The sequence below is a fragment of the Taudactylus pleione genome, unplaced genomic scaffold, assembly GCF_031769625.1.
Source record: "Taudactylus pleione unplaced genomic scaffold, aTauple2 ptg000138l, whole genome shotgun sequence".
Classification (NCBI taxonomy): Eukaryota; Metazoa; Chordata; class Amphibia; order Anura; family Myobatrachidae; genus Taudactylus; species Taudactylus pleione.
The window spans coordinates 10224353-10238333 of record NW_028284540.1 but is presented as its reverse complement, the minus strand read 5'-3'; the positions used below and the strand labels follow the sequence as shown (position 1 = coordinate 10238333).

General features: G+C 45.5%; 1 protein-coding gene across 5 annotated transcripts in view; it reads right to left on the bottom strand.

The window, feature by feature from the left end:
- Nucleotides 1-12970, bottom strand: part of EPB41L5 (erythrocyte membrane protein band 4.1 like 5) — a 157421-nt gene extending 144451 nt beyond the window's left edge. For 2 of the 5 annotated variants that reach the window (XM_088473643.1, XM_088473646.1), the window contains exons 1-2: nt 12836-12969; nt 883-1069 (exon numbers count right to left, since the gene is read on the bottom strand). In XM_088473643.1, coding sequence (XP_088329769.1) covers nt 883-1062 — 180 coding nt within the window. In that variant the 5' untranslated portion in view covers nt 1063-1069; nt 12836-12969. Of the gene's footprint in view, nt 1-882; nt 1070-12131; nt 12221-12744; nt 12811-12835 lie in introns of those variants that run through there. The other 3 variants (XM_088473647.1, XM_088473645.1, XM_088473644.1) reach the window with 3 other exon arrangements.
- Nucleotides 12971-13981: the final 1011 nt, after the last annotated feature.

The following is a 13981-nucleotide window of genomic DNA, read 5'->3' as shown; positions in this document are numbered from 1 at the left end:
AGATCACCGCGGCTAATACGATCGACCCCTATGTGGTTATTTTTCTTACAAAATGGCTTGTCTTTTATAATAGTTTCTTTTTGTACTTCATGTAATAAAAAATTAATTATATTACATTATTATTATTAAATCCTTAAATGAGCATTTTTTTTTTACTACATTGTCCATCAGTACAGAACAGGTTTATTTTCCATGGAGATTCCAACTTAAAAAACTATCCAAAAATAAACCATAGTAAATAACCATAAAGAAAACTTCAGTAATAGCTCCCTCCCAGCGCTATTCAATTCATGATGAATTGAGTTGCCCCCAATGAATTCTGCAAGTGTGATTGAGCCACCAATAAAGAACGCGGTAGTCCAGCCGCAAGTATGTTTTAATATATCTGCTTTTCAGTGCCTTGAAATGCAGCCCTAGATAAGGAAATAAAAAAATAAAATAAAACGACCACTTGTGTCTGCATTTGCTGGCAGAACAAAGACAAAGCAGAGTGCAGAAATGTAATGTGTTTACAGATGTGAATGAGGAGGAGGGATAATGTTTCCCAGCGACTGCTATTTTTCATGCTGGGTAAAGGCTCCACACTTGCCATCTGACATAGGAGTCAATGAACTGCAATAAATCTCAGCAAATTTTGAAACAATTTTAAACAAAAAAAAAAAAAAAAAAATATCTTACAACAATAAAGTTTAGTTACTTAATTCAAGGGGGGAATTCATATGGAATAATATCAGACTTTCAGTTCCACTGTCTCCGTAGTAATTGTATTGTAAGCTCCTAGTGCCAATAGTTCAATAGTTACAGCACTGGGATTTAAAGTGCAATATACAGCAAAGGTATGACTTTCACAATGTAAAAACAAAATTAAGAATTGTCACTCACCGGTAGATCCACACTGACGTCACTTCCGTCCAGAAGGGACACTCTGCAAGTGATAACAGATTTGGCATCTCCAGCCGCTGGGATGTGGGTAACTGCCTTTTGGGCCTCCCGGAGACGTTCCTTCTCCACATGCCGGCGCATGGACCGGCGCCCAAGCGTGCGCCGGAAAAAACTGAACATCTTTTAGCTGCAGAGAACAAGGAGATCATTAAAAAAAAAAAAATCATCATCTATATTTTGTAACGGCAAAAGGATAGTGGCAGACAAATACCAGTTCTTCGTGTGACCCAATCTAATCTACACAACATCCATGAAACAATACAGAAGTCTCAGGAATATCTACATTAAGTAGGTAAGTTGTACAACTGTTGACGTTATAGAGGTCTGCCTGCTGCCGCACAATCTGGTTATAAATAGCTGGCTGTGTCTGCTCCTATGGGCAGAGATCTACAGAAACCAGTGACTCACTGACAGACAAACCGGTTTCACCAACACTCCAGTTTTCTGTCTGGACATGAAAAGTGTCATAATTCCTGACTGGAGATTTTCCCCAGAATCAAATAACAGAATTATAGGCCTATGGGTACATAACTCACGGGGTGTTTTGAAAGGCATATAGAAAACTAACATGAGGACTAGAAATGTCATCCAGAAAACATCTATTATATCACTCCACTGCCATTACACAACTATTTACAATTAAACACTTTTCAATCTAATGAAACTTTGATTGTAAAGCAATGTCTATGCGAGTAGACGGACTGGTGAAAGCAGCACAAACATTGGTACTACGCCATGGGCCTTAAGTAATTTACGCATATACTACTCAAAAGAAACGGACACAGGAAATAATATGTAAATATGTCCATATGCATCTCAAGACTATAGTGAGCCTTAAAAAGTAAATTTTGAAATGACATCCATAGGCTTTTACAGGGCTGACCCAGAAATAACCCAGGTCGAAGGTGCAGTGTGAAAGGCGTCTGACCAGGGTCGCAGCCGGGTCTGCGATGTGAAAGGGTAGAATCTGCATCTGTGTATGCATCATATGCAGCTGGTATGTTACAAGTAATCATCAGTGTACATTGCATCTGTTCTATACTAGGTACAAATAATATGCCTCCATTGAACGATGGCTACATGAGAAATACCTATCACACTGCAGTTCTTCCTCCCCAGTTGCAATTACAGATGCAATCAAAATGCGCATGAGCATTGAAAATTCACACAGGCTGCACTCTGCAAATTGGTATACACTAAACTCTATATCTGCCCCCATGTGTATAACACACAATTCCATGAAAATTATATTATAACTTAACAGGAACACAAACAATACAGAATAGGTTTGGATCCAGTGAGTAAATCGTGAGTCCCCACTCACGATCGCGATGCGCGTCCCCGCTGGTTGCTCATCGCATCGTCTGATCTGCTGTGCAGTAGGGCAGATCTGACAATCTAGGACACGATGCACTGTGAGAGTCTAACTGCAGGAGAGATCGTATGAAGATTGGACACCAAATCGTGTGCAGAGCTGCCGGGGAGAGTTTCAAGGGAAATCGTACCCATCGGCTGATCGTGTGCACATCGCCATGTGTGTGGCCAGCTTTAGACAGTATCAACTAAATAGTAAACATTTCTATTATTTTGCAGAGCACCGACAAGGATGAAATAAGGAGGAGAAAGAAAGATGGCCCATACACTAAGATTTTTTACACAATATGCACGATTTCGATCGATCGCAACGATTAATCATGCATATCGTGTGTGGTTTGGCATGCTGTACGATGGCAATGCGCGTCCCCGCCGTCGTACATTGGCATCGTAGATCTTATGGAAAAACCATAAGATCTGCAATCCGTCATGCTGTTAAATAGGTAAACGAAGCATCTAGGTAACCATTCACAGCAGCATGCGATGCATCGGGCTGAATTTGAAAACGTACCGAGGTGTTGTACGTTTTCAAAATCGCCCCGTGTATGCACTACAGTGATAACAAATGCAGCTACAACATGTATACAAACTTATGCCACAATGTACAAATTGTTATTTAAAAAGCTAATGCTGGGTACACACTGGGCCATATATTGGCCGATCAGTTGATCGGCCAATATGTCGTGCCCCCGTCGCCTAGTGTGTACAGGCGATATGTCTGTGAACAACGTCGTTCACAGACATATCGCATTGGCTGTGCTACACAGCCAATGAATAGATACGTCTGCAGACATATCTGTCAATCGGTAAAAGTGTACGGCCACAGGATACCTTGGGGATGTCCCAAAGCAGTATCCTTTAAGGGTGGGGACGCTCCAGTGCTGGAAGGAGAATCCGCCGCCCGAAGGAAGCATCCTGAGAGGCGAAGGTATCAAACGCATAATACCTCACAAAAGGTATGGACAGAAGACCACGTGGCTTCCTTGCACAGCTGAACTGCAGAGGCAGCATGGTGAGCTGCCCATGAAGGACCCACAGACCGAGTAGAGTGAGCTTTAAGAGAGGATGGTACAGACAGGCCCTCATGAATGTAAGCCTCAGAAATTGGCATGCGAATCCATCCTGCCAAGGTTTGCTTCGTTGCAGGCCAACCCTTCTTATGGAAACCATAGAGGACAAACAGCCCAATTTCCTAAATGAACTTGTACGGTCAACATAAATCGTAAGAGCCCGTACCACATCCAAGGAGGCCTCACCAGCAGATAGGTCTGGGGAATTAAAGGCCGATACTATGATTTCCTCATTGATGTGGAAACTAGATACCACCTTGGGTAGGAACCCCGGGCGAGTGTGCAGCACTGCCCCGTCCCTATTAAAAATTAGGAATGGGGGGGGCGACATTAAAGAGCCCCCAAATCTGACACTCTTCTGGCCGAGGCAATGGCCAGAAGAAACAGTCTTAGCTGTGAGCCATTTTAAATCCACTGAGCCCAGTGGTTCAAATGGCAGTCCTTGGAGAGCCCTAAGGACCACAGCCAAGTCCCAAGGAGCCACAGGTCGAAAAAAGGGAGGCTGTATGCAAAGTACACCTTGCATAGAACTATGGACATCAGGAAGTGTAGCAATCCTACGCTGAAACCACACTGAGAGGGCGGAAACCTGCACCTTCAGTGAAGCAAGTCAAAGACAGTGATCTAAGCCCGCTTGTAGGAAAGCCAAAATCCTGAATATCCTAAAAACCTGGAGGATCATAGCCTCTAGGTCGACACCATTCAAAGAAAGTATGCCACACTCAATGGTAAATTCTTGCAGAGGCCGGCTTCCGAGCATGGTGTTAACAACAGAGCTGGAAAAACCCCTGGACCTCAAGAGGGCAGTCTCAACAGCCACGCCATCAAAGACAGACAGCCCAGGTCCGAGTGATGGCAAGGACCTTGAAACAACAGGTCCGAACGTAGAGGCAACCGCATCGGAGCATCTATGGATAGGGTCCTGAGATCTGAATACCAGTGCCGTCTGGGCCACGCTGGAGATATTAGCAGGAGCATGCCACCTTCTTGCTTGAATCTGCGAATCACTCGAGGAAGAAGGGAGAACAGTGGGAAGAGGTGCGCAAACTGGAAGGTCCACCGGACCGACAGAGCGTTTACCAGAAGTGCCCGTGTCTCTTGTTCTTGACCTGTACACAGGAAGCTTGTTGTTGTGTCGGGAGGCCACGAGGTCCATCTCTGGAAGGCCCCACTTGTTCACCAGTAGCTGAAACACCTCCTGGTGAAGAGACCACTCTCCTGGATGCACGGCTGAGAAAGTCTGCTTCCCAGTTGTAGACTCCTGGTATGAACACTGCCGAGATGGTAAGGAGATTGCCTTCCGCCCACACTAGAATGCAGGAACACCTCTGTCAGGGCCGCCTGACTGCGGGTTTCCTCCTTGGCGGTTTATGTAAGCCACCGTGGTGGCATTGTCCGACTGCACCTGCTTTCCGTGGAGGACGTCTTGCTTGTTGGAGAGCTTTGAATACTGCCCTTAGGGCCGGATTCAGACCCGGACGCTATTTGCGGATGGTCGTTCTAAAAAAGCGGCCGGATATTTAAATTGAGCGCTCGCTCTTTACGGTTTATTGAGGCCTCTATGTCTGAGCGAGCGTCCGAAAAATGCGCTCACTATTTTGTGAAGATGCCCCTTTGCCGTTCGCATCACACGTCATTTCCGGTATTTATTAGATTAATCGGGAACATTGAAAGGCATCTGAACTGCTCGCAGTGCTTGTGGTAGGATTTTCTTACCACTATCACTGCGAGCAGTTCAGGCTAAAAGACAACCAAGTCACGTGGTCGAAGACGCTCCTTTACTAATTATGCACTCCCATTAAACACCCTTTTGAACGTTAGGCATGCCTGCGTTCAGATCTCCACTCCCCCGTTTTCAAGCACCTTCCCCTGTTACTACCCACAAACGGTACATTCTGTCAATCAAATTAGCAGCCCCTCGCTTTTTTACGAGCACACGATTTCTGATCGCAATGACTTTTGCGCATGCGCATTACAACCCACACGCATGCGCAGTTGTGCGAACATCGCTCAGAGCGAACGGGCGGCCACTTACGAGTGGCTCTGAATCAGGCCTTTAGTTCCAAGATATTGATTCGAAACGTAGATTCCGCTAGCGTCCACCTTCCCTGCAAGAAGTGTGGACCCGACACTGCTCCCCAACTTTGAAGACTGACGTCCGTCGTCGCAAGGACCCAGTCTGCAATCCAAAAGGGGCGCCCCCTGTTCAGGTGAGTAGTCTGCAGCCACAAGGCTAACGACAGACGTACCTCTGGTGACAGCACCATTGTCGGTGTCTTTATCCAGTAGGGCAACCCACTCCATCTGGAGAGGATAAACTTCTACAGAGGTCTGGAGTGAAACTGGGCAAACTCCACCATGTCGAACATCGACACCATGGAACCCAGTAACCTCATCGCCGAGTGAATAGACACCCGGCGACTCTGTAGGCAACTGCATACTTTTGCCTGTAAAGCAGAGATCTTTTCCTCCATCACAAAGATCCTCTGATGTTGGGAGTCCAACAGGGCTCAGAGATGGAGCATCCTCTGTGATGACACCAGGGATGACTTCTTCCAGTTTCAGCCAGTCGTGAGCCTGCAACACAGAGACTGTCAATTGCAGATGGCGCTGAAGGATCTCTGGAGACCATGCCAACAGCAGAAGGTCGTCCATATAGGACAACAAGAGGACCCCCTGCACCCGCAGACGGGCTGCCATGACTTTGGTAAACACTCGAGATGCTGTGGCCAGACCAAAGGGCAGTGCCTGAAATTGGAAGTGTTGGTCTCCTACTGCAAACCTGAGGAAACGCTGGTGTGCTGAGACAATGGGAATATGCAGGTAAGCATCCTGAATATCTAGCGACACCATAAAAGCCGCCGGCTACATCGCCAAAATGATGGAACGCAGGGTCTCCATCCTAAACCAAGGAACCCTCAAGAATGTTGAGTGATTTGAGGTTGAGGATGGGCCTGTAAGACCCATTGAGTTTCTGTACCAGAAAAAGATTGGAGTAATACCCCGATCCTCTCTGGGACAACGGGACCGGCACTATAACTCCAGCCTGGAGCATAGAGTGGATCACCTTCCGGAATTCCAGGGCCTTGTCTTGGTCTGACTGAAGGCCCGCGGTGAAACACCAGCTGGGAGGCCTCCTCCGGAAGGAGAGGGTGTACCCCTGAGAGACCACTTCTCTTACCAAAAAGTGTCTACAGTTGAGAGACACCAGCACTGGGCGAACTGAAGAAGCCGGCCTCCCACTTTGGGGTCCCCCGAGGGGAGGCCCGTCCAGTCAGGCTGAGGGCTTATCGTCCGACTTGGTAGTTGGAAGTCTTTTACTCCAAGCCTGCTTCTTTGGCTTGGCAGATTTCTTGGCCCCTGCCTGTTTAGGAAAGGACTGCACTTTCAACTTACCCTGGGCCCTATAGGGCCGAAAGGACGAAGTACCAGAGCCTGATGGGACTGTCGCCGATGGCAGACACGCAGACTTAGCTGCTGCCAGAGTGGCCACAATTTTGTCCAGATCAGGGCCAAACAGGACCTGTCCATTAAAGGGCAAGCATTCCAATTTTAGAAAACTTCAGGCCCCATTATAGCCCCACTCTGCTTCAAGTGATCAGACTCCTGGCCGGACACCAACGAAACTGAGATGCCTTGGCTGAAGGCGGGGTATAGGAGAGGGACCCCAGTGCATCCTGGGAGGATGAAAATGTAACTCTGTGGTGTCCGATGTCTGACGTCATCACCAATACCCCAAGGTATGCTGTGGATACCCTATGGACCCTGATGTAGAAACAGAACCCAAATGCAGAGGCATTGTGACTTTTAGGCTTCTGCTATTTCAGTAATCCTTACGGAGCTGTACATACATATTGGCATTATGATGAATCATAAACAAATGCAGTACCACTGAGATAGGGAGCAGATAGAACAACAATTCTCAAAGGCTGGCAGGCAGGGATCTTACAGTTCCACTGCATCTGGAAGGGCCACTGCAAAAATCCTTCTTTTCTTGGTTGTTCCATCCATAAAAGGATTATATTAAGATTTAGGACTCTAGTCTAGGCAAACAATTTAGGAAAGTGCCCTGATGGGGGCTCATACAGGTCAAAAAGCAAAATCTGCAGGTATCTGAGTTACAGTAACATAACTTCCTCATGCATGAAATCGGACAATCCACATGGCAACTTTATATACCCACCAGTGAGACATGCATGATCTAAGGGGTTAATATTCTGACAGCAGTCAAGTGACACTTGTCCATTTAAAACAGACACTTCCCTGAGGCTCAGAAAACAGCTCAGGTTACAGATAACATCCCTGCCCTGGGTATGCTCATTTAGGAAACAATCAAGATAAATTGCACATAAAGATAATACATAAGCAGATACACTGCAGGTTTTCTCCCACCTACACTACCTGTAATACAAAATATTTAGATCTACAAGTAACAGCATGCCCCCCAGTCCTGACTAAAGGTGGCCATACACTGTGCGATTTGCATACAATGCAATCTCGTATGCAATCGCCCTTGATTTCTCTTCGGCAGCTGAGGGGAACGATGTGCAGCAAAAGCTGCACGATGTTCACCCAATCTATCGTGCACGATCTAATGATTTGCACAATCATTAGATCGAGTGCGATATGACACAGATGCATGAAGCACGGACCAGGGAAATCCATGCTACATGCATTGGTGTCATTGACACAGAAGCACGGATGGGTCAGTGAGACCCGTCTGTGCTGCTGAGTATTTCAATGACAGATGTGTCTGAACGACCGTTTTCATCTGTTTTTCAGCATTTGAGAGCAAACAGCCAATTGTTGGCTCCCATACATTACCAGATTGTCGTTCCAACCACCAACAGGTTGGCTCGTTGGAAAGAATATTTAGGTGTGTGGTCAGCTTAAATGGGCCTATCCATTAGCAGATAAATTGAACGACTGAACGATATATCGGAAAACGCCGTTTTTTGACCCAAAAAAAGGCGAAAACCGCAACAGGCGAAAAAAAACTTGAGAAAAAAAAAAAAAGTTCTCCAACCAAGACCAGGAGAAAAGAAAACGCAAAATTCCTATTTTTGGCTAAAAATGTGGGGATTTCCTTCAGAACCCTTTGGATAGACCCGCCCCCCCTTATGATAAATTACCGGAAAAAAAATATAATAAAGTTTCGTACTTTGGTGGAAAACGACAGCGCAAATTTTGGGCATACAAAAAAAAAAAGATAGAAAGCTATTTTTTTTCCAGGAAATTACTGTTCCACGTAAATGGGGGGGGGGGGGGTACGTTAAAATGGGTGCAAGTATATTTTCATGTCGTAAAAACGTAATTTTACTAACAGTTCAAACCCAGTCTTCTGCGACCGCGAGCAATGTTTAAAACACTTGGCGCAACCATTCCTCCCCCGAAAAATCAGACCCAATACGTTAAAACCATTTTCAACGGGTTTTTTTCACCCAAAATTTTCGCAGCAGTTTTTTTAGACAAAAATTGGGGAGTTTGCTTTTTTTTTTTTTCTCCTGGTCTTGGATGGAGAAAACTTTTCTCCAGTTTTTTTTTCGCCTGTTGCCGTTTTCACCTGTTTTTTGGCTAAAATTTTGCCCCTAATCTTTACTACCCTGTGCTCTTGGGGAGCCTCTGCTTCTAATGCTGTATACACACTGGCCGATATATTGGCCGATCAATTGATCGGCCACTATATCGTGCTCCCGTCTGCCAGTGTGTACAGACGATATGTCTGAACAACATAGTTCAAAGACATATCGCATTGGCTGTGCTGCACAGTCGATGAACAGATATGTCTGCAGACATATCTGTCCATCGGCAAGTGTGTACGGGTGATCAGCCGATCGCCCGTACACAGGGGCGCCGAGAGGGGGGTTTGGAGCCGCGAGCAGGTACTAGTTACCCGGGTCTGGCATGCTCCCCATCCCTCACAGCAGTCCAGCACACAATGCTGTGTGCTGGGCTGCACTGGGAGACTGTCCAAAGGCTGCTAAATCAGCAGCTGGAGAGTCTCCTATGCCAAAGGGGGGAGCGGAGCGATGCTAATGGTTTTTACTATTCCCGAAGGTGGCGTGGCTACAAGTTACGTGATTAGGCCACACCCCCTACCAGCCCCGCTGCAGATGATGGTCGTTCAGTGTGTATGAATGACTATCATCTGCAGATATGTCGCTATAGTGTGTGTAGCTTTGATCCATATCCTTCCTCCCACCAAAAATCTCCTGTGGGACTTGGGGCTCTGGGCTTGATTTAACATAGATCGGGGGGTGGAAGAGGGAGAGGAATCTCCATGACACATTCAGACACACATTAACAACTGAAATACATACAGCACATGTTTGCATGATACACGACGCCTGCACCCAGAGCTTGCGCTGCATTCAGATGCACAACACACACTGCTGAATTCCTGTAAATATCTCACTATTACTTATGCAAGCACATATAGAAGAGGTTCCCTAGCATTAAGAAAAGCTTTTGTTAGACAATTATGGTATAAAGTGTGCATATATGATATTTAAGGTATACAACATGGTAGACATGGCGTGTTTGGTACTATACTAACACCCTGTTTATTTCCAGATATTCGAGTCTATCAGCGAGGGAGTCGCATCTTGCGTTCGATGGTTATGGATCATAGGAAATTATTGGTTAGAATGTATACTCTGTATGTAGTGTCTTCAACCAGTTAAAGAAAGACAATGTAATCTCAAGACATTGTTGGAGAATTTGGATATACCCCTAGTGACAACATATGAACTGTCCTATGAACTACAGTATACTACAAAGACCAAGAACCAATGGAATTATGTTTGTCTGTCTACATTGTTATCTGTGATCTGTAAAGTATATAGCCTGCTTGCTGATTCCAACATACAGCCATTCTCCTTGGCTGACCACAGGCTTCTGGACTGATGACTGTATACTGGGACCAGTGCACATACGTATGTATTTGGGCTGTATCTTATTTTCTGTATTAAATAGTCTTTACGCTAATTGTGCTAGATCAAAGCGTGTACCTTTCTTTTTGAATGCAATAAGAATTTTTGTGCTTTGGAACCACAATTATTGTCTGGGCAGCGATTATTTCTCTCTAGCAATTTAGGGGTATTCATACAGCACTATACCAAAGACGCCCCCAGCCTATAAAGCCGTCCACAAGTCAGCGAAAACATCGGACATATATGCAGAGTAGTGGTTGAGCTTGACATGCCTCACTACCTGCGAAGCTTCTGGTCATCATGCAGAGCTCAGGCCGCGTATATGCAGTCGCTGAGGCTCAATTATGCACGCCCCTGTAATGGTGGTCAAATGCACAGGCACGCCTTCGTTCCTTAGACCAACCCCCCACTCCACCCCCTAACGCACTTGCTGTCAATCATTTCTGTGTTGCGCTGCACTCGCATACCCGATCGCTGTGGCCGGTTTGTGCATGCGCACTGTGATGCATACGCAGAACAGAAACATCGACTGGCTGTGGGGATCCGCAGCCTTGCGATCCAACCTGAACCAGGCCCTCTGTTGCTTCAACTATAACTATGTGGCTTCCTGATACCACCTTTCACCTCCTCACATCATGACACATGCAGCTCTGCCATCAGAAATACATCACTCGTCTCCTGATATACTCTGTGCTGCTGGCACATGATCTACTGGACACTTCTCCCAGATATACCAATATCCAGTGGGCTACAAGATTACAATTGTAAAATATGTAACAGAATGAGTCTTACCACATGGGGTTCAAAGAATGTTTGCCCTTGTGTCTTACCCAATGTCACATCACATCATGGGTATTCAACATACGACCCTCCAGCTGCTGTGGAAATACACATTCAAAAATACTCTGTCACAGTTTTGCTATTAGGGCATGCCAAACCTGGGGCTAGGCTTACTGGGATGTGTAGTTCCACTGCAGCTTAAGGGTCGCATGTTGGATACCCCTGGTCTATAACATATAGTGCACAGTACATGTACACCATCAATTCAATTTTTTATGGGATTTCCACTTTGCACAACCCCTACTCACACCTGCCATATAAAATATTCCCCTGACCTGAGACAATAATTATCAAACTCATCATAATCACTGAAACATATTATGGACATTGTAGGAAAAACTAGCAGGATGTAACAGAATTCCATACCTGGAATTACCCAATAGGCCGGTACTTTTTTGCTATAGTAGAGCATGTTTTATTGAGCAGAGATTGTCCAAAAAGTAAAGAACGTTTAAACTTTCTCATTTTAATAACTATAGTCCCACTGTAAACACACCAGTGCAGCAGGTGGATGGATGAGAAGGATCTCAACATGGGACACCACCCACAACACTACAAGGCAGTCACATGACCCATCACATTTGCAGATCCTGTGTAACATGGAATTAAAATCATAACTGTGAAATCATGGTCTATTAGATACAGAATAGACTAGGAGCTGGGTATGGGATCCCGGAAGTCAGAATACAGACAGCGGAATCCCGACAGTCAGAATTCCCACCCAATTACATAAGTATCCTAACCCAGCCATCTTTCCCGCAGCCTAACCCTCCCCCTAATACTTACCGTCAGGATGCCAGCGGTTGGGATGCTAGCGCCAGCATTCTGCTGGCATCCCGACCGCCAGGATGGTAACTACATCCCCCATAGGGTTATAAACGTGAACTCCTGGATTATACAGAAAGACGACGGTCACAGAAAAGAATAAAGGAACCAGAATTGCAGTGCACAATAATCCAAAGTTACCACCTGCCTGTAACAGGAGCATGGAATTCTGACATTCAGACACAATGCAATGATCCCACTGTGCTCCCTACTCTCACCGCCCAGACTCTGCAATTTCCTCCTATCGTTTCCTGAGTCAGCACCTGCACGTAATACCATTCCCAGCAGTTCACTTTCCGCACCTGTAACATGTTCCTCATCAGTCAGTGACTGGGGACACTACTCTTCACAAGCACAATACTTATTATGCCCGTGACAAACATACGACAATGTACTGACTGTCGTGCATACATTATATTAACACAATGTACAGTCCCACTCTGTCTGTGAGAACGTGTGCAAGACAAAAAGCAATACCTGCATCCCAAATACTCTACTGGCAAAACATAGCAGGTGTTTAATACAAAAATACATTTACAAGGAACAAACGCAGCTTAGCAGCCCCAGTCACGCAAAGCCCTGACACACAATATACAGGATGTGTACAGTGTACACTTGTGGCTCAGTAGCAGAGTTTTATCCATAGAAATCTTCAGAAATCTCTCAGGCTGGGGAGGGAGTCTGGGGGCTCTGGATACACAGATGACACGGACATACAAGACACAGCTTCCATGCATGTTCTAGGATACATACATACATACATGAACCACTATGTGCACTGATAACACAGCCGCGTGTAACAACTTTGCCTGGTGTAGCCAGTTACACACATCATACATGACGGACACCCACCTCTGCGTGTCTCCAGGCTCCACTCACTCTCTATCTCACTATTCACATCTCTCCCAGGAAATGGCGTCTGAGACTGGCAGATTGGAAGCTGCTCATTTAAAAGGGCGACACCAGCGGGGTCCGCAGCGCGAGTGGAGGGGGCGTCTCGGCCGGCCAGGCAGTTTCCTCCTGTCCTGTAACATGAAGGAGAGGGACCATTCATGCCTACATATAACTTATATATGTGTGCAACACGCTTACTACACAGAGAATTATACCCGGATGTATCATCTCTCGAGCTTGGCCTTGGTCTCATATTGTGACTTTGAACACTGTTCCTATAAATTCTATTTCCAAAAACATTGTCCAGCTTTCCGCTTAGCAATGCCATCCCGTGAGACTTCTATCTCACATGATAACATTATACAGTGACATGCAGCTGGATATGTGGATGGGTGAGTGAAGTATCTCTCACATATATCTGTACCTAAGTGGAGACGTCACCCATAGCAACCAGTCACCTTCTATATATTTTATAGAATGTACATCGGAGACTGATGGCTAGCAACCATCAATGTTCCCGAATTGAAGTATTTTTTCAATTGAATAGAGTGGGTTTGTAAAGATTGGCAACCATCAGATGCTGCTATAAATGTCCATCCGATGACTGACTGTTTAAATTCAGCAGCTCAGCTTATGTGCGCATGCGCGAAGCTGCGGCTGCTTCTGTGCACAGTATAACCATCAATGGTTATACCATTGTATGGTTTTGATGCCATGGCTAGTAGCCATCGCATCATGTTTTGATGTGGGAAGCTCAGCAACTATTCCACTAGAACACAGGTTCTCAAACAGTGCATGTTTTCCAGGTCTCCTCACAGAATCGCAAGTGAAATAATTAGCTCCACCTGTGGATCTTTTAAAATGTGTCAGTGAGTAATAAAAACACCTGTGTAGCTGCTGGGTGACCTGGAAAATGTGAAATGTGTGGGGTCCTGAGGACCGAGTCTGAGAACCCTTGCAATAGAAGTATGAAAAATACTTGCAATAAGGATTAAACATCCAAACAGCAAAATATATTTTATTTAAAAACAGACACAATTTTTATTAGAGTCCTCACGAAACCAGATAAGGATCCCACAGTGCCCACTTCTTATCGTCCCATAT